Source organism: Pieris brassicae, chromosome 14, assembly GCF_905147105.1.
Source record: "Pieris brassicae chromosome 14, ilPieBrab1.1, whole genome shotgun sequence".
NCBI lineage: Eukaryota > Metazoa > Arthropoda > Insecta > Lepidoptera > Pieridae > Pieris > Pieris brassicae.
The window spans coordinates 1,839,143-1,860,650 of NC_059678.1; the positions used below are offsets into that span (position 1 = coordinate 1,839,143).

Here is a 21,508-nt window from a genome sequence, read left to right on the forward strand (position 1 = left end):
AGTTGAGTTCAGGTCCACGTAAACTGCCTACGAATGGGTTCGTTTTGGCGAGTCTCCGAGCTTTATTACCTGAAATGAGAAACGTGCATTCCTTAAGCGTGGTGCATAATTGTGCAAATTTCTATGCCCATGAGTAATGAGGCTACTAAACGTTCAGAACTTTCTTACATAAAGGACAACTAAAATGGAACTAGTGTCTGAAACAATTCCAATCCAGTAATAATTTAGAAAAATAGGAAAAGTCATATAAGTATACAACGAAGAGCGATTCGAATCATCAACTTCCAATCCCTGTCCGAGCCGCGTGATCCCTTGGCGATGTTGAGAGTCTATACCAGTTCAGTTCAGAGGTGTTTTGATTAATACCTGCAGTTGAGTTTCATCATCGAACGTCGAGGCAGAATACGGAATTCCATCCGTATCACCTCGACGTCTGTCGCTTCACAACTGAGCGTTTATAGGCGGATTTGCCGCGTACCACCACTATGTGGAACCACCTACCCACTGTAGTATTTTCGAACCTATTTCAAATAGGGGTCCACAAGAAAAGAGCGCACCAATTCTTAAACGGCTGGCATTCCCGAGCCTTTTATCTTTGAGAGTATTTTAGTGTCACTTAACATCAGGTGAGCCTGCCCGTTTGTCCCCTGTATAAAAAAATTGTTCGTCTTCGAGAATCCTTTATGGACCATAATTACTCATACCACATGCAAACTGGAACTTAACGGCGGCTAATATACATTGAGACTTGTCAGATGTACTGGACAAGAAACAATTAAAACAATATTCTATATTCCATATATCTGTGCTACTACCAGAGCTATTGCGAAATCAGACGTAAGACAAGGTTAATATATGGAGGAAGGATGGTGGATCCCTTGGAACCTAATGGGATCTCTTCTCGATCCTCGATCAGTCTAGCCAATGTCTAGCCTGCTCGAAAACCGGGTATCGTCCGGAGAAGACATATACATCATTAGCGATCAGAATAGCTTTATAAGCGTCTTCAGGGTATGATGTCACGACACCTTCAAAACTTGGGGCTTCCATAAAATTATCATTTTGTTATTGGAAAACTTGCCGCCATCGAGAATGGAGTTTATTATATGCCGAACATGCTAATCCATTAATGAAGAAGTCGAATAAAACCAGAAAATGGTGAAAATAAGTAATGAAAAAAGATACGTAAAACAAAGCTGAATTTTACAAAGCGAGAAATTTCATGTGAAGCTGAGACTTGAAAGCATAAGTAACCCAATATCCCAAAAGTCCTTACGTCCTATCCACCCCGTATCCCATATTTGTTCTCTTTGCGCTAGAACATCTGCCATGCTTATACTGCTTCCACGAATTACACTCAGACGCAACAAAGGCCTTTGGACGAAGTACCGATTCACTGTAAAACCTATAAGATCGCCAGTGACTGCAGAAATCTGTGGAGTTAAGAAAGATATTTTGTTATTGAGCTACTACGCAAGGTTATCATTTTCTCTAAAAAAAGAAAAAGCCATCAGCCAAACGCTACAGATATTACTAGTGATAAACAAGAGCAGGGTTGGCCTAGTGGCTTCAGCGTACGACTCATCCCTGAGGTCGTAGTTTCGATCCCCGACTCGTGCACCAATGGCCTTTCTGTCCACGTACGCATTTAGCATTCTCTCGAACGGTGAAGGAAAACATCGTGAGGAAACCGGCTTATCTTAGACCAAAAAAGTCGATGGCTTGTGTCAGGCACAGGAGGCTGATCACCTACTTGCCTAGATTGACAAATGATCATGAAACAGAAATCTGAGGCACAGACTTAAAAAGGTTGTATTCCACAGATTTATTTTTAATGCAGATTACCATGTCTTCCAAAGCCATTGATGCAATTATTTTTATTGATTTATGTTATTACGACTATATCCCGAAGGGGTGGGCAGAGACCACGGATCGCCAGATGCTACAGTCCTGACATACCTCTCTCGGTACATGCACTTTTATGACATGCACCATGCATGCTCGTTGAATTTCCTTCAAAAGGTATATAAAGAGTTAATCTTTATCTGAGTGAACTCCCTCTCTAGGTGATTTTATACGAACATTTATTTAACAATTCCTGTTGCGGTATGACGACCTCCAACTCGCAGCCAGGTTGTGGACTCATGCCACCATTCGGAAAGAAGTCCACGTGGCCTACGGGCCGGTTGAAACCTGAATAGCAAAGGACAAGTATGAGATACGGATACGGATTTGGAAAAATACAGAAAGAAGATTTTGATGAGGTTTTTGAGTACTTGGCACTCCTGTTTTCGAGAGCACAATTCTGCTTGCGCATAACTCTATTTCACTAAATATCCAGGCTCAGTAGTGGTTACGGCACGGAGGTGCCTAATGGTCTAGGTAAAAACCTGAACAGAACCAATCTCAAAACAATGATAGGGACAATGACGGGCCATTGTCTCCTTAATAAACATCTTTTCGTCCTAAGCTCGACAGACAGCCCCTTGTGCAGAGGTTGTTTCAGCGCAGAGGAATAAGTCACTCACGTAGTCCTGGAATGCGAGGCTGTGGCTAATCAACGCACAAAAATCCTCGGCACAGTGAGGTCGCTCCGCGAAGCCTGTGAAGTGCCCGGGAGACTTCTGTGCTTCTGTAAGGAGTTAGGCTGGCTAAATTAGCCAGGGCTTTTACGCACAACGGACCAACTACGCGTCTAAGTGCGAAAATTGAGTCCACCTTACCTACCTACTTACCCGGTCTAGGTAAATGTTGTGCTTACCAAATATACCAGCATCCGTGTGAATGACGTCCACAAACTCAGCATCAGATGGGTCCAACTTCTGTTCGAGGGGCACTTTGTCGAATAGAGGAAATGCCGGATCCAAACCCGTTATACGGGACACGCGACCTGATAAAAATTGTGTAAATATATTATAAACCTCAACTAGTTGACGACGTGACTCTCTTTTCTGTCGCACTCCTGTTAGAGAGAACGCTGGGTACAAACTTTCAAAGGACACGCGAGGTAAACACGGTGAATTAAAAATACTATAATTCTCATCCAGCTAAAGAATGATGTGACTCTCTTTTCTTTCTCCTGTTGCTATTAAAGTTCGTCGAATGGAGAGAACGCCGGATACAAATCAATTAGACGCACCAGTTAGGTAAGGGACCCATATACCTATAGAGGGTCAAATTTTTCACGAATGTTTAGTTGCAAGGTTGTGGCTGGTAGCATCAGCCAGTATTTACGGCTAGGCTACAATACTCGGATATTTTACGAATACGAGCGACGTGTCGATCGCGGGATTGGTAAATCAGTTTGTGTCCCGCGCTGTGTAGGATGCTCAAACTTTCCCTCACTCCTTTGTTTAATGCTCCAGAAGTTTGCCGGTATATGTATAGAGGCCTTTTGGAAACTTTGTAAACTTAACGACATATAATTTGAAGAAATATACCTGATTTTAAGCTGTATCCAGCTACTCCGGCACTCTGCGATCCCAAACTGTGACCCACGAAGTGTGTCTTCGACAATTTCAAGCCTCTGAAAGTAATTGTAAGATATAGAGGCCGTTCAAGTATTGCTTATGGGGGGGGGGGATCTTTGATTTTCTTGTTTGGTGATTACGTCAACAGTAATTATTTACTTTTATACACATATTGTCTATGCTTGAAAACGAAATGCATTTTTGAGAGCTCTTTGACAAGTGGAAAGGGGGAGGGGGGATACATTGCAGTGTATTTGCTTACGTAATACTTGAACGGGCCCTAGACATAACATTTATTACTTTAACCATACACACACTCACCATACAGTAACACACAAAATAATAATAATCAAAAAAGAAAATAAACGTTAAATTATGGAGAGAAAAAAACAGAAATTGGGTACATTTTAAGTGTGTACTGTATGTGTGCTGTGGTTGTAACTGGCCCTGGTTGAATATGCTGTGGAGCAGACGTGTTCTATAGCGCTGGTCATTTGTCAGAGACCACTACAGTTAGTTTGTATTGTCTAATTGTATAAGTTATTTCTTATTGTCTTATGACACGGGATTGTTACACCATGGAGATTTTAAATTATAAAACATGGCTTCAGCGACTCTCCTTGAGGTCGTACGTTCGATCCTCGGTTGTGCACCACTGGACTTAACATTCATTCGAACGGTGATTGAAAACTTCGTAAGGAAACCGGCTTGCCTTAGACCTAATAGGTCCGGCATTCAGGCACAGAAGGCTGATCACCTACTTCAGTATTAGATTGACAATCATGAAACAGATATAGAAATCTGAGACCTTAAAAGATTGTAGCGGCACTGATATTTTTATTATTCTATCACCTGATGTTAAACAAGTATTGGCCTTTTAACAATTGGTTCACTTATCTTGAACGATTCTAGGTCGTATTGGTTCGGAATCTCTTCAGTGTTCAGCTGATACTTCATTTAATTCTCTGTCTGTCTCGTTCTGATGATAAGTTGGACAAATATAAATCCATTAGGATATGTGCGCATTTGATATTTAAAACTATCAAGTGTAAAGACCAGCTCTGGATTTTGCAAATTGACATACTCAGCGTTGAGTATATTCTCGATATTATTGAAAATTGTGTTCATAGTACCTGGAAACTAAATAGTCAACAAATTCAGCTGCAATCCTCCCGATGTACCAGGTATTGGAAGCCGCTGTAAAGTACCAAGGTCCTGCCTCCAGGTGTTGCGCATCTACCATTATGACGTTCGTGTCTTGTCGCTGAATGTAAGCTGGGAATTGTTAAAATGATATATTAAAAAACTGAATGTCACATCCAATTCTCGTCAATACAACAAATCTTCTATAATATAAAAATGAATCGAAAAATGTGTAAGCGCTTAACTCAACAACGCCTGGACCAATTTTATATTTTTTTCTTTAATGTTCGTTAACGTCCATGGATGGGTTTTACGGCGAGAAAAATTCGAAGAATTTCCGGGAAACCCCTTAAACAGCCCATTTCTTTTTCCCATAAATTACAAGCACTCACTGTTGTCTAAGCAATGTAGGTGTGTTCCTAACGTCAAAGAGTCAATTTGCACTTTACAATGTACACTTATGAACGACAAAACAGAGTATATGAAATGCTTCTAATTTTACATTTACTGCCAGTTCTCAAATCAAGGGCGTAGAACGTAAGAGAAGAACTGGCAATAAACTCTCCGCCACTCATTTTAATCGCCATGTTTTTGTTTTTCGCGTTTGTAAAGAGACACAACCACTACACCATGTTCCACATGACATCTTAAGTAATTAATAATAAAAAATAAATTAAAAACAAAGATTTGTCTCAGATTGTCAAAGATCCTTTATCAGCAGGATAAATAGGACTCGTTTCACGTTAAGTAACCTAATTTGGGTGTGTTGTTTGATGGTGTGAAAGTGAGGTTTTGTACGTGAGGGTGTGTATGGTGTGCACGTGATGCAGACTATTTAGCGCTATGGATATTCTTAATACTCCTTTTACCCATGTCATTTTTCATAGTGATAATATTCTAGAAGTATTCTGGCATAATACCTTCTCTAACTAAGAGGGCGCTGCCGTCATTTGAAGTTTCCATAAAGGCGTGAAAGTAGATCACGGTGTCATCATTGAAGTCTATGCTCGACGCGAATAAGCTCTCATCATCGTCTATGGTCAGCGTGTGCGGTTCGTTGGGGTTGTGTCTGTAAAGTACTATAAAATTACGTTCCGGCCGTCTATAGGAGAAAAAATGGATTTTGAAGTTTCTTTAGGGGCATGAGGGTTAAAATTTTACGGATGAAACGTCACGAAGGTGGGCAGCGTTTTGTCGAAGAGAAGGGAGAGATAGCGATTGAGAGAGAGAGAGGAAGGGAGATCAAGAAAAAATACACGCTATTGGTTGATGTATTCGTTTAGTAGATACATATTGGAACTTTAGATGGCAATTCTGTCGCATAACGTCTCGTGCAGTATATACAGACTTTTTATTTATTTATATGATCTAACGCTTCGGCTGAATATCTTTCACGCTCTAAGTTACACGGCGCTGTTTGGTTAAGAGGCTGTTAATTGAACGGCTTATTAAGCTAGTTGGCTGCGACATTTACGGCGTTTTTGACAAATCAAGATGGCGTTGCCGTATCCGTTTGCCGAGACGCGGACCCTGGGAAGTCATACCTTGTATACAAAAGAAATGCGACGTCATTGTTATCACGTACAAAGGGACACTTATCCTTATTCACAGGTGTTATTTGGAGTAGACCATTCTCGAATTGCACTCCTGGAGGACCTGCACATAAGGATTGGAAAATAAATTCATTGTTTTTATTAAGAATAATGTAAAATCTATATTTGCAATATTTGTGAATATTTACCAAGTAATAATAATAATATTTTATTTTAGTTTAGAAGTTGTTTATGTTCTAAGTACATAGTTTCAATGTACTATACAGTGTGTAAAATTTAAATTATTGTCGACTGTCAAACTTAAAAATTAAATCAAATTTAACAAGTTTGGTCCACCTGCAGTGTACCTTAAACTTTGACAGCATTTGCTCGCTGTATCGCGATACTTATTCGTTGAGCGAGGAAACCACCAACTCTGAAGTCAACCAGACGACAAATTAAATCTTTAATTAGCGCCTGTGCACTTGAAGACCACCGGCAGAGACCCTCTACGCCAAAGGTAACTTATTAATTCCTCAAGATGTCATGTGGAACATGGTGTAATGGTTGCAGCTATTTACAAACGTGAAAAACAATTTGCCATTCTCTTCTCTTCTGTTCTATGCCCTTGATTTGAGAACTGGCAGTAAATTTAAAATTAAAAGCTTTTTCATAGATTTCTGTTTTTGACGTTCATTGAGTTACCTATATAAATGAACTAGCTGCCACCGCGAACTTCGTTTCTCCTTAATGTGGTTGTAGTTAGCCTTAATACCGTGACACGAAAGAATAATTTCACTGTATTATCGTCACTATATTTTGAGTTTGATTTACACTTCGGTCTAAATAACACGTGGTTGGCTATGCTAACACCAAAAAATTAAAAATTAGAAATAATTGAACTTTAGCCTCAATAACACGTGGTAATCATGATATTGAATTGTAGCTTATGTGACACGTTTGTCGGTTTACCATAGCAGTGCCATCTATTGATTACTTACTCAATCCAGTCGAAACGTATCTTTTGGAGTTAACAGATAGTTGTCAATGTGCCAGTGATTGTCAATTAATTATAGACAAATAATTTGCAATAAAATAAAATTGCGACTTTAATTGAAGATCTTAGCTATCCTGTCTCTTTAGTTGGACCAGACTGCTCACCGTGTGCTAATTTAATTTATAATCTGTCATGTCATCTGTAATGTAATTTATAAGTTAATAGTAGTTTAGGAGTCCATCGCGGACAAACATCGTGACAGGAGATTTATATATATTAAGGACAGCTCTTCGTCCGCCGAAGGTGAGACAGGCTGACGTATACCAGTAGCATCCCATACCGATCCCTTCAAGGGATCAAAGCCATTACATCCGACCGTTTGCCTGCGTCTCTTGCGATGCCTTAGTCGTATTAGTTTTCGGTTAACCATCTAGGTTAAATGTCTAAATTGCATGACAGTATTGTAGCATAGAATTTCGCGGTTAAATGTAACCGCTCATTATCGTAACACGTTACCGAACGCGGAATGTAATGATTTATTATGATTACCGATTTAGCAATGTGTTTAAAATATGTTTTGCGAGGAGTGTTCAACGGTTTGCCTGAATTTGATGTGAATTTTCGTATGGCCAGCATGTTAAAGCTACAATATAATAAATAAATAATTCTAATATCTGAATGTTATATTTTCTTGTATAATTTTAATGCATAGAAATTGTTTTAGAACTTATAATTAAACCCGCTGCCCCCGCAAACTTCGTTTCTCCTTATGGTGATTTTACTAAGGCTACCTTTTTAGTACATACCAACAAGGAACATTTTGTTATGTTCAGTTTTCGGGAATGATTTTTTTTAGATTTTTCTGTGAATATCTCTATATATATAAAATTCTCGTGTCACAATGTTTGTGGGTGAAAATTAAGGGTAGTATGTATATTTGTATGCTGTATTATAAAAAAATAAAAAACAAAAAAATTGTGTAAAAATTTAAAAAGAACTATTTTGGGGTGGACAACCCTTATCACTTATGGGTTTGAAAGATAGATAGTAGTCGATTCTTAGACATACTGAATATGCATAAAAAATCATAATTAAAAAAAAACATTGTGACACGAAAGTTTTATATATTATTGAAAATATTAATTTTACTCGGAAATACTTTGCACTCTTTCGTCTCTTTCTGTTCAATTGTGTTTACGCTGTGTTGAAAGGTGACAAGGGTGATAAGTTGAGTCGAGGAAGTCATTGTATTTGGTATTAATTGATTAAAAAGAAATAAATAACTATTGTTTAGTGGACATCGGAAGGGATACTCTATAATAGGGTTGGTCCTGGTTTATGCCACTTGTATCGTCAATTTGTAATTTAATATTTCATTAACAGTTATGTTATAACCATCTGACATAAACAGTGTAAACTCTGTATAACGATACTGACGGGACTGTGAATTTTATGGCGTTATAGAGAGTTGTTGAATGGAGAAGAAAAACGTATAGATTCACGACTCCTACTTATTACTCATGGTCAACAACAGTCTACACATTCAAGCAATCGCAACTTGTAAACAAACGAACGAATTTCTTAGAAAGTTCGTATGCATGATGCTGACATTCGAGTTTATTGCGGGCTGGGATAATTTTAGCAACTTAAAAAGTACTTTATTGCACAATTGTTGTCGTTATTAAGTGGGTGTAATGGGACACCAAAGGCTCGCGAGGCTTTAAAGATAATTAAGAATTGGTAAACTGTTTTCTTGTAAGACCCTAAAGACAAATGATAATCGCAGATTATTCGAAATTCAGATTGTTCTACAATATTCTTGCAAATAATTTAATATTACATTGTCATCAGCAATTTAATTCATTTCTTGAGCGCTGTCATGTGTCACCTGTCATATGTTTGACAGCTTTTGAAAATATAGTAGTTTCAACTGTCGCCTGTATTCCACACAATGCATTTAGTTGGTGGAACAATATCCACGACATCCAACTAGGTTGAAGATGAAATGCAAATGTCTTTTGGATTGTCAGTTGTCAAACGTCAAACCGCGGCTGGTTAGGGAATTTAGTTGCATTGTCATGTTTTATATTGATTTAATTTTTTAAATTGATTTAAGTTTTGTTTTGTCTAGTGCTTAACTATATTTCCAAGATAGTCTGGCTCATTGTAAATCAGTGTTGCTGGAGACTGTAACTGTTATTAGTATTATGTGTGTGTGAAACTAAAAAGATTTTTCTTTCTTTGTTAGATATAAGTCAATAGACATACTGTATATCGTTACGGATAATGTCAGATATACGACACATAGGGAACTAACCGGCGTTCGGTTTGCGTGACAGCGCACGCGATACGCTTGCGAAAACATTATTCGCGCTACCAATTTTCTATGCCATAACGTGGTGCAATTTGTTTATTCATCCAATATGTGGATGAAACTGTTATGAAGCTGAATAATTTCGATGACATGTATGTTTAATTTGTATCGTAACCTTTTATCAATAGCCTCTGGCCTATTAATATTCTTTGCCAATTTTTTATTGAAGTCTCTGGCTCATTGACGATTTTTTTTTATTTTTTTTTTCTTGTTTATGGCTTTTATTTATGCCAACTGGGCACAAGGTACTTCGCCAGTGTCGTGTAGATGGAGAAGACACGAAGGAGATTGATGGGTAAAAATAATAATTAAGTTAATTTTGAATATGCACAAAAAAAATAGTTGAAATTGGATTGTTAGTTTTGAGAAAGCACAGACAATACAAATATGAGTAAAAACATTATTAAATACTGTTTACTATTTATGAATAATTTATACATATTACACTTTAATTCTATTGCTTTTTATATATTTACATAAAAATCTATAATATGGACTAAACACAAACACTTAAGACTTAAAGGACGTGGGGCTTTAGGGGGAAGAATGTCATAAAGAGGATAAGTTAGTTTGGGCCAATTAAATAGTATGTGAGATACAGTGCCTTCATCCAAGCCACACTTTTTCATTATTATATACGTTATTATTTCATTTGAAACTTGACGTATTTTCGAATTGTCTCTGGTCTATTAAATTTGTTTTGTCATTTTTTTAATTGTCTCTGGTGTATGAACGTCGTTTTAGCTATTTTTTTATTGAATTATCGTTGGCCTATTAACGGTGTTACCGTCACTATAGTTACTTGTACGAAATATTTGCCATGAAACGTAAGAACGAGTGTTGAAAGAGCAAATTCAGAAATGACAGTCGCTCGGTCAATCCACTAGACCTTCCTTCCAGATCTTTTTTGAATGGGATTAATGCAATGCAATGTATAAACGGAATAAAACCAAACCTGCCTGCCTGACAGATTTTAAGATCTATTGCCGATTTTCACAGTATGAACGAGTTTCAAATGCGCACATTGACACAGCCGGAATTCGAACCTACGAACTCTGAGATGAGAGTCATACACAGTCGACACAAAGCCGTCATGAATTTACGGCTTTTTCCGTATCTTGACTGGGCAACATTATTTCCAAAAAAATTGGATGATAAACAAATACATATCGGAAACATATTGTGGATTTCAATAGAAATCCAGATCCAGTTTTCAGTTTATTCATTAGAACACAAATCTTTTCTCTTATATTAGATTTATAATATATTTAACTGCGATATTTTAATGGACGTAATGCGATCATTGCTAATAGGCCCAGGACTTATAAATTAAATTATGATATTAAATTGTTTACTTAAATATCTTAGCACGTATTAGCAATAAAACGGAATTTTTTGAAAATATTAAATTTTCGTATTGAAGAATGAGTATAAACTTACGTAGCTCACTAGGTACATTGTCGTTTTATTATTTATTTACTGTAAAGAATTATAAATTAACTTAACGTAAAAGGGAAACCTGAAAATTTTGTATAAAAAAAAGTTTGTATTTTCGTGTTGAACTTTGTAGAATGATTTCAGAAAAACATTCACTCGTGTAACATATACGTCGCTAACATAGTTCCGGGAGGACGATTATTATTTTTTAACTATTGATTATAATTATAAATTAACTAAAGATATCAAAACCATTGTGGTTTAATCTTAGTGAACGCTACAATTATTTGAAACAACTCTTGATGGCTCAAATATAAAAGTAGTTCCTTCAACTATGTTTCTGTTCCCTTTGGAGTTGACTCTTAGTCCCTGGGGTTCAAGTGCACAGCTAACTAAAGATTTAGGTTGGCCGGTGTTTTTCGTTGAATAAGTATCGCAATACAGCATTAAAGGTATCAGAGGAAACATTAAAAAATTGTTTTATTGAAATGAAACTTCTTTATGGGCGTAAGAAAAATTACCGTCACATTTTTCCGTTACGTGCCATCTTTTTCTTGTCCTTACCACTGTTGATTCGAAGCCATTAATAACAAAAATATAACAACGATAACAATGATAGTAATAATTCTATTACAATTAATGAATTTCTGTAATAATCTTAGTAGTAATAAGGTAAATAAAATAATTGTATTATTTGTATTCATGTCTATGCTAATGAAAGCCTTTTGTTAAACTTTATTTAACCAATTTCTGTAAAGTTGCATATAGTGGATCATTTTTCAAAAAATAAGGTCATAAGGAAATTTCACTTCTTTGTGTGTACACTAGTACACGCACACATTTTATTTTTATTTTTTCTATTTATTAATTTCTAATTATTATTATGAAAAAAATGATTAAACTAAAACCAAAATCCCATCATAAAAACACTCACGTATTGCTGACAGAAAACAGGCGATTGGTAAAACGTTTTGCATTATTGATCGAAATCTAATATCAGACTGATAGATGAGCGTGCGCACGATTCACAATACTTCCCTTCTAGTGGGGTATTGTTATGTAACGCTGGAATTATTTAACCTACATTTATTATACGCTTGTTGAGTTAATTACATTACTATCTGGCCAATGAAATGCTTTATTGTGACTGCTCTCTGCAGTGATCCTCACAAATCCCCCTTTTCATCAAAACTGACTATATTGTAGCCAATACACAAGCACGTGTTCGTTGATTGCCATTGGACACTTGCGCTTCTACTTATTAACTAAAATATGTATGTGAATTACCTAATGTTGGGTTCACCCAGGCTTGGAGTTTATTTTTAAGTTAGTTTGTACACGGCGTGATTTAAATAATAGTTATTTTTACTTTATACTAACCACTCGTGTACAACAATAGAATATAAACGAAATGTTAATGTCAACGAATGAATGCAATGTAATAGTTGAAGAGAGAAGCGTTTGGCTATATTCGCGGGGCATAACTACCATGATTTATTTAATGATGAATGCAATGTAATAGTTGAAGAGAGAAGCGTTTGGCTATATTCGCGGGGCATAACTACCATGATTTATTTAATGATGAATGCAATGTAATAGTTGAAGAGAGAAGCGTTTGGCTATATTCGCGGGGCATAACTACCATGATTTATTTAATGATGAATGCAATGTAATAGTTGAAGAGAGAAGCGTTTGGCTATATTCGCGGGGCATAACTACCATGATTTATTTAATGATGAATGCAATGTAATAGTTGAAGAGAGAAGCGTTTGGCTATATTCGCGGGGCATAACTACCATGATTTATTTAATGATGAATGCAATGTGGGCAATGTGACCGGCCCATTTCAACTTTCCACTTCTTCGCACTTTCAAACTGTATAGAATATTGCGTTCTAAAAAAAATTCTTGTATGTAATCCCCCTTAATAAATGTATCTTCTACAAACGAGGACATCCAGATTCCCCCCTATATTTAGGGGTGTGGGTAGTATATATTGTTTGTAATCTATGTAAGTTTTGTGTACGTTTCAGAGCACTCTGTGGACGTATTGAAGGATTCATACAAGGTTTGCCGGCGCCGTATCGTCTTGTTGCGCCGAAGTTAGCGCGCGCTGCAAGCACGGAGACTAGATCGCCTGCGCGCGCGCCGTCTTTCTCTGTTTGCTGGTGTGCTATTGCCCAGGTGAGTTTGTACTTCTGGCCGAGTACCACCACTATATGGAGCGAGCTGCCAAAAAATTTGACGTATTTCAAATAAAAAAAAATACTCGCTGGCATACGCTTCCTTCTTTCCGCGATATGTGTATCTGTTTTGTGATATTTTTTCTAATAGGCAAGTAGGTGATCAACCTTCTTTGTTCACACGCTGTTGACTATTTGGCTCGAATACATGCTAGTTCCCTTATTCCACAACCCTAAGTCGGTAATCGTTACTTCTATCACGCCACCGAATTAGGTCTAAGCCCTATCGAGAGGTTTCTCGTCATTTAAACGCGCACATAATCATGAGAGCCCACTCTCAAGTCACTCCGCAAACAATGCTCTTTATAGGCCGGCAACGTACCCTCTAAACCCATGTGTATGGGCTGCGATGATGCCTTTTTAGGGCGTCCCGTAAGATCGTTTGCTCCTTATCTTTTGAAAGAAGTACAACGCTAGGAAATTAGATATAATCAACCAGTTTTTGGTTTTTCAGGCACCAGAAGTGGTGAACGCGGTAACTGGGAAACTGGATAATGAACTACCCTCACTTTTGTGTAAACAAGCAATGTTCGCGAGGTGGATATATCTTACAAAGCAACTTCAACCTTTAGCACAGGTATGTTTAGGTTTAACAAAATGTGGGTAGGCAACTTATTTTCGTTGTAGGGTACTTCACATTTTTAGTAAAAACCGTTGAATCTGGTATGAGAATCCGCGTAGTTATGCGATATTTGCTTTTTTTTATGTATCAAGAGTACTGTCTATCTATAATGACGTAGCAGCGTTGTCTAGTGCAGCTATCTCATATTGTCGACGATTCTCTTTCCGCGGACTCTATTAACTCAATTTTATCACATTATTTACTTCACTGGACCGTTCGGTTGGATTCATTACCTCGCGGGTCATGTATGTACTTATTTTTTATTTGTTTAACAATGTGAATGTCGCACCTAGCTTAATTAGCCGTTTAACAGCCTAGCCGTTTAACTAACGGCCTGAAAGATGTTCAGCCAGTTGATCAAACAGCTAGGCAAATGACTTGGATCGATGACGTTTCATTACTTGCCTGTTGACTGTTAATTTAAATTTAGTTCAACTTTCTGCCATTCTCAAACTCGAAACGAAACTCTTCTAACTGTGGATATGGCGTCGGCAAACCACAACTTTGATGGTGTTTTCCAATATTACATGAATAACATCAAGTACAATTGAAGAGTGTTGTGTCAATAATAATGTCAAGGTTAAGCTTAAGCAATTTAATTTTAAAAGAAATATGTTTTATGTTTTCATTACTGCCATATGGTCACTGTACACGTACTGTTACACCCTTATTCTGTTAGCCTTAGAGCTGACCTCATTATTTCTTTTCAACTCATAAACATTTTGCTTCCTATAAAACCAACATCCGCTCTAACCCTAGTTAGTTGTATCCTACTCCTTACTTAAGACGGTTGCTCCAAATTCATATTTTGTTTTTTTAAAAAGCTATATTCACAAACAGTTATAACAGTACGAATGACCTAAGCATTAGCCAGTTTATTAAATATTGTAACAAACGCTACGGCTCTATATATTTGAGGCCGTTAGTTAAACGGCGCCGTTTAGTTAAAAGGCTAGGCCGTTAATTGGACGGCTAATTAAGCTAGTTGTGACCTGTATAAGCCATGCCATATTCGTACCAATTTATAAAATACACTATCACTTAACATAAGGTGATGTATGAAAAAATATTATATTCACGTATAAGCTCTTGTGTTATTTAGCACTGCGACTTAACGTTTGTTTGTTTTATTTCTTCTTAGCAACTTGAGCCTGTTATTTAAGACGATTATTTATTTTTAAGTCGAATGTAGAAGTAGACATGGGGAGAAATTGGCTGTGCTAAAAATCAATCTGGAACTGTTTGGGAGAATACCTTTTGTATGGCTATTAAGGTTTACAATAATTTATTTATTTTATTTATTTATTTATTTACACTTCGTTACACTACAAAATAAAAATAAAAATTAACATAATTAAATCAAAAGAATTAAAAGATCTTCAAACTAGTTTTTAAAAATCGACTTGGTGTTATTACTTTTCGTAAAATGTATTATTCAATAAATGATTATTGGCGTGAGACATTGTAGTTGATATAAATTTAATAACATTTGATATGATATGTACGATACAAATAATATAAGACCAATTCATATGACTAATAATGCAAGACAAATTTGTGCGCCATTGTGTGTGCCAGAATATGCGAACTTACTATTGTACCATATTCTTGCAATAAATTATTATTATTATGAACTGTCGAGTATCTTGCGCTAGTCTAATAAACCTCTCGGCGGATGTGATGCCAGTCCACTCCCGTCCGCAACCTTCGAGGGGTGAGACCTTCCACGAGGAAGCTTATACTAGTCCTCTTGCCTTGAATTTGATCCATCATCAAGTCGTATCGATGATGGCAGAGTGCATAAACAATCGTGTCAACCCAATTTGTTTTTATTTTTATTTTAATTAATTTTTCATCGTAAGGAGTATGATGGATGTCCTACTCCTTAGAAGCATCTTCTAAAGCTATAAGTAGTGATTTATGCGTTGCAGCGAGTTCGCTAGTTTTTTTCTTACCCTTGATTAGATAGTGAATGTAACTTTAGAATATTTCTTATGGTTTGTAAGTTTTTGTAAATTACATTTTAATCGACTCCAAAGCAAATTGTAAACCAATATCTGTTTCGATATCTGCGTCCGTACACAGTCTCGTAGTGGAGTGATATGATTCGGATGGACAGCAAATTGTAAACGGAATCGTTTGCAGGTCTATCTAATACAACTTAAAACCTATATCAATAGAAACCGTCATACCTACATAGTGATAACAATTTAAAATAATAAATAAATAAAAAATGGTCCCTGTAAGTGTATCCAACTTTGCGGTCACCGATACTATAAGCCAACTTAAATCTTTAATAAGCTCCTCTACTCCAAAGGGAACGAAATCAAAGTTGGAGGAAAGATATTTTTATTCAGTTTTAAGTTTCTGCCCCTTTATTTATAAAAGCTTGCCAACGCTCGGCACTCTGATATAATGTTGCAAGAAATTACAATACACTAGTAACGAGCACACTCCTTATAGACAAATATAACGTACACGTAGAGATAAAAAAGTGCGTGCATACAACGTACACGTGTCAGAAGTGAAACTTGTTTGGCAAACTAATTTTGAAGTCTTGTTCATATTTATACAAATCTAAATATGGGAAATAGGAAGATATGTTAGGAATTTAACTGTCATTAAAATATTAATTATACATTTATTTCTTCGATATTTACATTATTCGACGCGATTTCTATTGTGACTAAAGCATTACGATAAGTAAACTATGCAATATATGTTCATGTTTCAACATTATCTAAATATCTTGTTAAAATAGCATCTATTGTCGTTCTACTCTCGCTCCATGACTATTTGCTTCATACTACGTTCGCCGTTTCTCACTCTCTCTCAATCTCTTTCCTTCGTCAAAAACGCTGCACATCTTCGTGATGCTAATATTATCTTCTGTAAAAGATTTACCCTCAAAAAATAATTATAATATCGATTTCAAACCAGGCCATATCGGAGTCGTTTATCAGAATGCTCATGCATTATAATAATCTTCTATAATGACAAATAAAAAATACTATTTAGTATCTTATTGAAAAAGTTAAGTTAATTAATTTTATGGCGTCATAATAGCTAGCTACGTGTGTGCAATGTTAACAGGGGAACGTTGTTGGGAGACCATTGGTACAGGATCCGGAGAAGTTACTCTACGCTGAGGCAAAGCAGCTTTCGACTAGCTATCAGGTAACTAACTAGCCTTTTTGGGCAGTATTTTTTCGATTTCAAGAGATTTTTTAATATTCGTTTTCCATTATGTCATGACTGTAACCAATGACAGCGTGGCTTTTAAAATAAAGTAGTATTTGTTAAAACTCATTCAACATATCGCTATTAGTCACAGATAGCATTACATCTGGATCCAGTTTTACAGAAAAAAGTTTTTGTTCACTGTGTCACTGAATCTGAATCAAACGCGTTTCTATTGAAATTAAAAAGAAAATTACTAGATTTTTAGATCTAAATATTCGAAATAAACGATTTTCTTTCAGATGGCGAAACAGTGCCTTGTGACGGCGTTTGAGAAAGCTCAACTGGGAACGTGGGTGAAGAAACCAATAGAACAGGATCAATTCTTATGTGAGATACACGAGGCCAGCCCTCAAGTACTGTTCGCCTAGGCGGGTCACGAACCATGTATCACCACGCAGGGAATCAAACCCGGGCTAAACACTTCAAATATTCACGCGTCGGATCAAAAACTATCATTTAAAGAGAATTTACATAACAATTCAAAACGCATACGCAATGTAGATGAAATTAACGATAAAGAAAATGCGGGCTTAGGACCAAATCCTAAAATAAGTTCAAACGATACTTTTAATTTTAAAAGTAAAGAATTTGATCTAGAAATTGGGAAACGTCACGTTAATAACGAATTTGAAGTCATATTAAATAAGTATTTAAAAAATTATAATAACTAACGTTGTCAAACGCGGAAAGTTCAATTTCAATAATGACACCAGTTCGAAACAAAGTTATTCAAATACGTAACCAGTTAATAATCAAATGTTTATTCTGACGTTAAAGAATATAAAATAAGACTAAAATGCTTTGAACCTAAAACTGTTTTTGATAATAAAGAAAATTTAGATGTTAAATATGGAGTAAGAAAGACTGACTATAAAGATTATTAAGACTTTAGTAACGTAATAGCAAATCTAAATCAATTCAACGATTCAAAAAATGATTATATATGATGATGTTAATAATTGATAGCTAAAAAAATATATAAAAGCTAAATTTGATTCTTAAAAAAAAAACTGATATTTGCGAGTCTTTGAATGCGGAAAGAACTTAATTGTATCAAAATATCTGAAACGGGCAATGAATCCAATAGATGTAAGACTAGAAAAGGCGGGAAAAAAAATAGTAACACAATTATGTCGTCAAATTAGAATTTAATAAACTAATCGCGTTATTTTAGTTATGATATTATGGCGTACGTAAGAATGATAACAAAACTACATTTTAAAACTATAGTTATAGCCTAAACAATTACTAACTTGGGCCTGTAAATAGAGTTTTAAAAATGACATTAATGACGAACAACGGACTTAGAGCATAATAAAAGAACAGAGAAAAAATCTAATTGTTATACAATATAGATTAGAAAACAATTTAGGTATTCAATAGCGGCTACTTGCTGAAAGTTTTCTACGACGTCTAATGTCAGTGTCAATGTAACTAAATACTTGTCAATCATTTCTGAAATGTGTTAAGTCCGGGTGTCACTGCTCACCATATATTGCTGCGTGTTGGTATTCAAGTTCGTGATCAACTTAGCCGACAGTTGACATTTCCAGAATGTTGCCAGTAAGTAAATATTATTGACAATTATTTAAATTTCGTCCGTTCGCGCCAATTTGAATATTGACAATAATATTTTATTTTAGCTACTTAAAGCAAATGTTTATAATTCTATTACGATTAATAATTTTCCCAGTATTCATTATATATTTTTTATTGTTCAGCTTATTAGTTCTAAGTAAAGGCGTTAATTAACCAATGCAAAATATGGTAATTTCGATTATTTTTAAATGTTTATGTTTAGACAGATACTAGAAATCAACGGGGATGAAAATTTCTCGTAGTTTGTAAATGCATATAATGCCAAAGTATTGTCAAATGTCATTTTATTGTAGTATTGTGCTACTGTTATTGTTAAGAAATTGTGTGTCGTTTGTATTAAAAATAGCTTTTAAGTATTGTAATTAAAAAAAATTTACGTGTATATGCATTACTAAATTAAATGGCATTAATCGACAAATAGTTACAATATATACAAGCACAAAATTGATCTTGATAATATGGAAAATAATAACGTAACATTCTGTATAATAATTGTTGCTCACCCTTCAGAACACTATCTGTGGCGAATGCATCACTATGATCATTTTTCAATTTGACAATTGACATTTGAAAGTAGAGATAATGGTAGAATACTAATACGTTTAGAAACCAACTCAAACATTTGTCGACATCAAGTGTCAACTGTCAGTTATCAATTGTCATCAAGCTGTCTTGAGGTTACGCGATGCATGGCCATCTCTATGGTTAGCTAACTTCTGCCATGAGTTTGACAAAGTTTTGAATTGTTATTAAAATAAAATACATACGTGTTTGTGTGATTTAATAAAAAATATCCTAATAATTATTGGCAATGCAGCTTTTAATCTAGTCATTCATGGAACATAAACAAATGTCTATTAGCGGCAATGTGTGCTTTAACCCCAGTCCGTCTTAAATTTCTAAACAGTTTATTGGTTTTAAAGAATTACATACTTAAAAAAGTTTGTAATTTGTGTTTTGTCTCATTTTATTTAATTATGTTTACGTAGTGTAGTGTAGTAGTAGTACGTCAAAAATTTCACGTTAAACCCAGATGACATTTTATTTTTTTATTTCTAATCAACAATTTAACGTCACACGACTCAAAGAATTTCTACCAAAATAAACACTTTGTCCCTATCACTCTGATGTTATATGAACGAGACAAAACACGTACGTTTAGGTAAATTTTACATTTGACGAATTAAATCTCCCTAAACCTAATTTTATATGTAATATTGCTTTAACACGCACAATGTGAGTATTGCTAGTCTATTTTTCTATTGTTTAACTGTTGATGGGTAAGTTTTCATAGTTTGGGTATTAAGTTGTGATCATAATTTTAAGAATTAAATTTGATTTATATTTTGCGTTTTATTTTAAACCTTGATAAATGTACGACCTACTTACATTATGCTCATGGGCGGACCGTGAAGTTGTGAGTCTCTGGGCTATTACGGGAAAGTCCCCCGTTATAGACGCAGACGCGAAAAACACAAAAAAAAATCCATATGTTAGTACAGATACCGGCAAACTTCTTGAGCATTAAACAAGGGAGTGGGGGAAAGTTTGCGCAGCGTACACACGAACGTCAACTGATTTACCAATCACGCGACACGTCACTCTCCCGCCGCCGCCCACCTCCAAGTGATACATAATTTATAGATATATTTGTTCAAGATGTTTGCCGGTATCTATACTCTCGTTTTCAGAGTTATTATAAGTATTCAATTTGCCCGAGTACAGTCCGCTTTACCCAGGGATCGGGGCAAAGCGAATACATTCGTACTTTTTTGAATTCTATTTCCAGTTAATATATGTTTGATTATTTAGGTTAACTGATGAAAGTATTTGTAAGAGCGTTTAATATAGACTTATTTGTAGTAGTTATTTTGTTGTGTTGTGTGGAATTCCGTTTGATAGCCGTGTAATAATGATAAATATGGTTTAAAACTAATAGTGTATGACTCGATCTTGCAAGATTTGTTTTTAAAAATTGTCGAGAATTGTCAATCTACAATTTTTTTTCGCGTTAGTAAGCCTGTCGAAAAGTTATCTCAAGCCGTTTGTCTTAAAACAATTAAATGATCAAGGAATAATTTACTTCCTTAGAGTTGTAACATCACTTGAATATTATGTAGATTAAAAAATACTTTAATGAAAGTTTCTATTGTATATTGAATAATCAGCATGATTGGTACAATTTCCAATATGGCAATCCATATTACAGTTTCTTATATATAAACTAAGTGACCTAGGGAGCTTAGTCATGATGCCTTAACATTGACACAAATTAGTTTACGACTTTCTACATACACTACTGTTAAGGCATCTTGACTAAGCCCCCTGTAGCGTCCGAAATTAGATTATAAAATTAATGTCCCAATTCTTGATAACAGTCTTTTTACGTAGTATTTAAAACACACTTTATCAACGGACTGTTGTTATTTTTAAATTCTGCTTGAATTTTCCCTATTCAAGCTCTAAACAGACATATTCTAACATAAAACACTAATGTGTGCGGTAGAGCAGTATAGCCAAATTGCGAATTTCATCCATGCATTCAGTTTGGATTTCTGACTCACCCGTACGGTGAAGTAAGACGTCGTAAGGAAACCGATATGCGTTAGTGTTTCTCAACGTCGGGCCCAGATCCCAAAGGGGGGAATTTGATAGTTAAGGTTGCTATTCAATTTTTTTAATAACTATTCGAAATTACGTTTTTCATTATATATTCTAAAATCTACTTACTGTGTAAACCGCAACGGGAGTCACCTTTTTTGGGTCTCCAACTTCAAGAAACGAAAAAAAATCGCTACCATAAAAAATTATTTTTCAGGGATTCCTCTAGCACTAGCTAAGCTCTATGT

General features: G+C 35.5%; 1 protein-coding gene across 3 annotated transcripts in view; it reads left to right on the forward strand.

Annotated features, from left to right (window-relative positions):
* Nucleotides 1–20,003, forward strand: part of LOC123718014 (double-stranded RNA-specific editase Adar) — a 35,356-nt gene extending 15,353 nt beyond the window's left edge. For all 3 annotated transcript variants that reach the window (XM_045674357.1, XM_045674358.1, XM_045674359.1), the window contains 4 exons: nt 12,986–13,136; nt 13,650–13,772; nt 16,911–16,994; nt 17,300–20,003. In XM_045674357.1, coding sequence (XP_045530313.1) covers nt 12,986–13,136; nt 13,650–13,772; nt 16,911–16,994; nt 17,300–17,428 — 487 coding nt within the window. In that variant the 3' untranslated portion in view covers nt 17,429–20,003. The remainder of the gene's footprint in view (nt 1–12,985; nt 13,137–13,649; nt 13,773–16,910; nt 16,995–17,299) is intronic.
* Nucleotides 20,004–21,508: the final 1,505 nt, after the last annotated feature.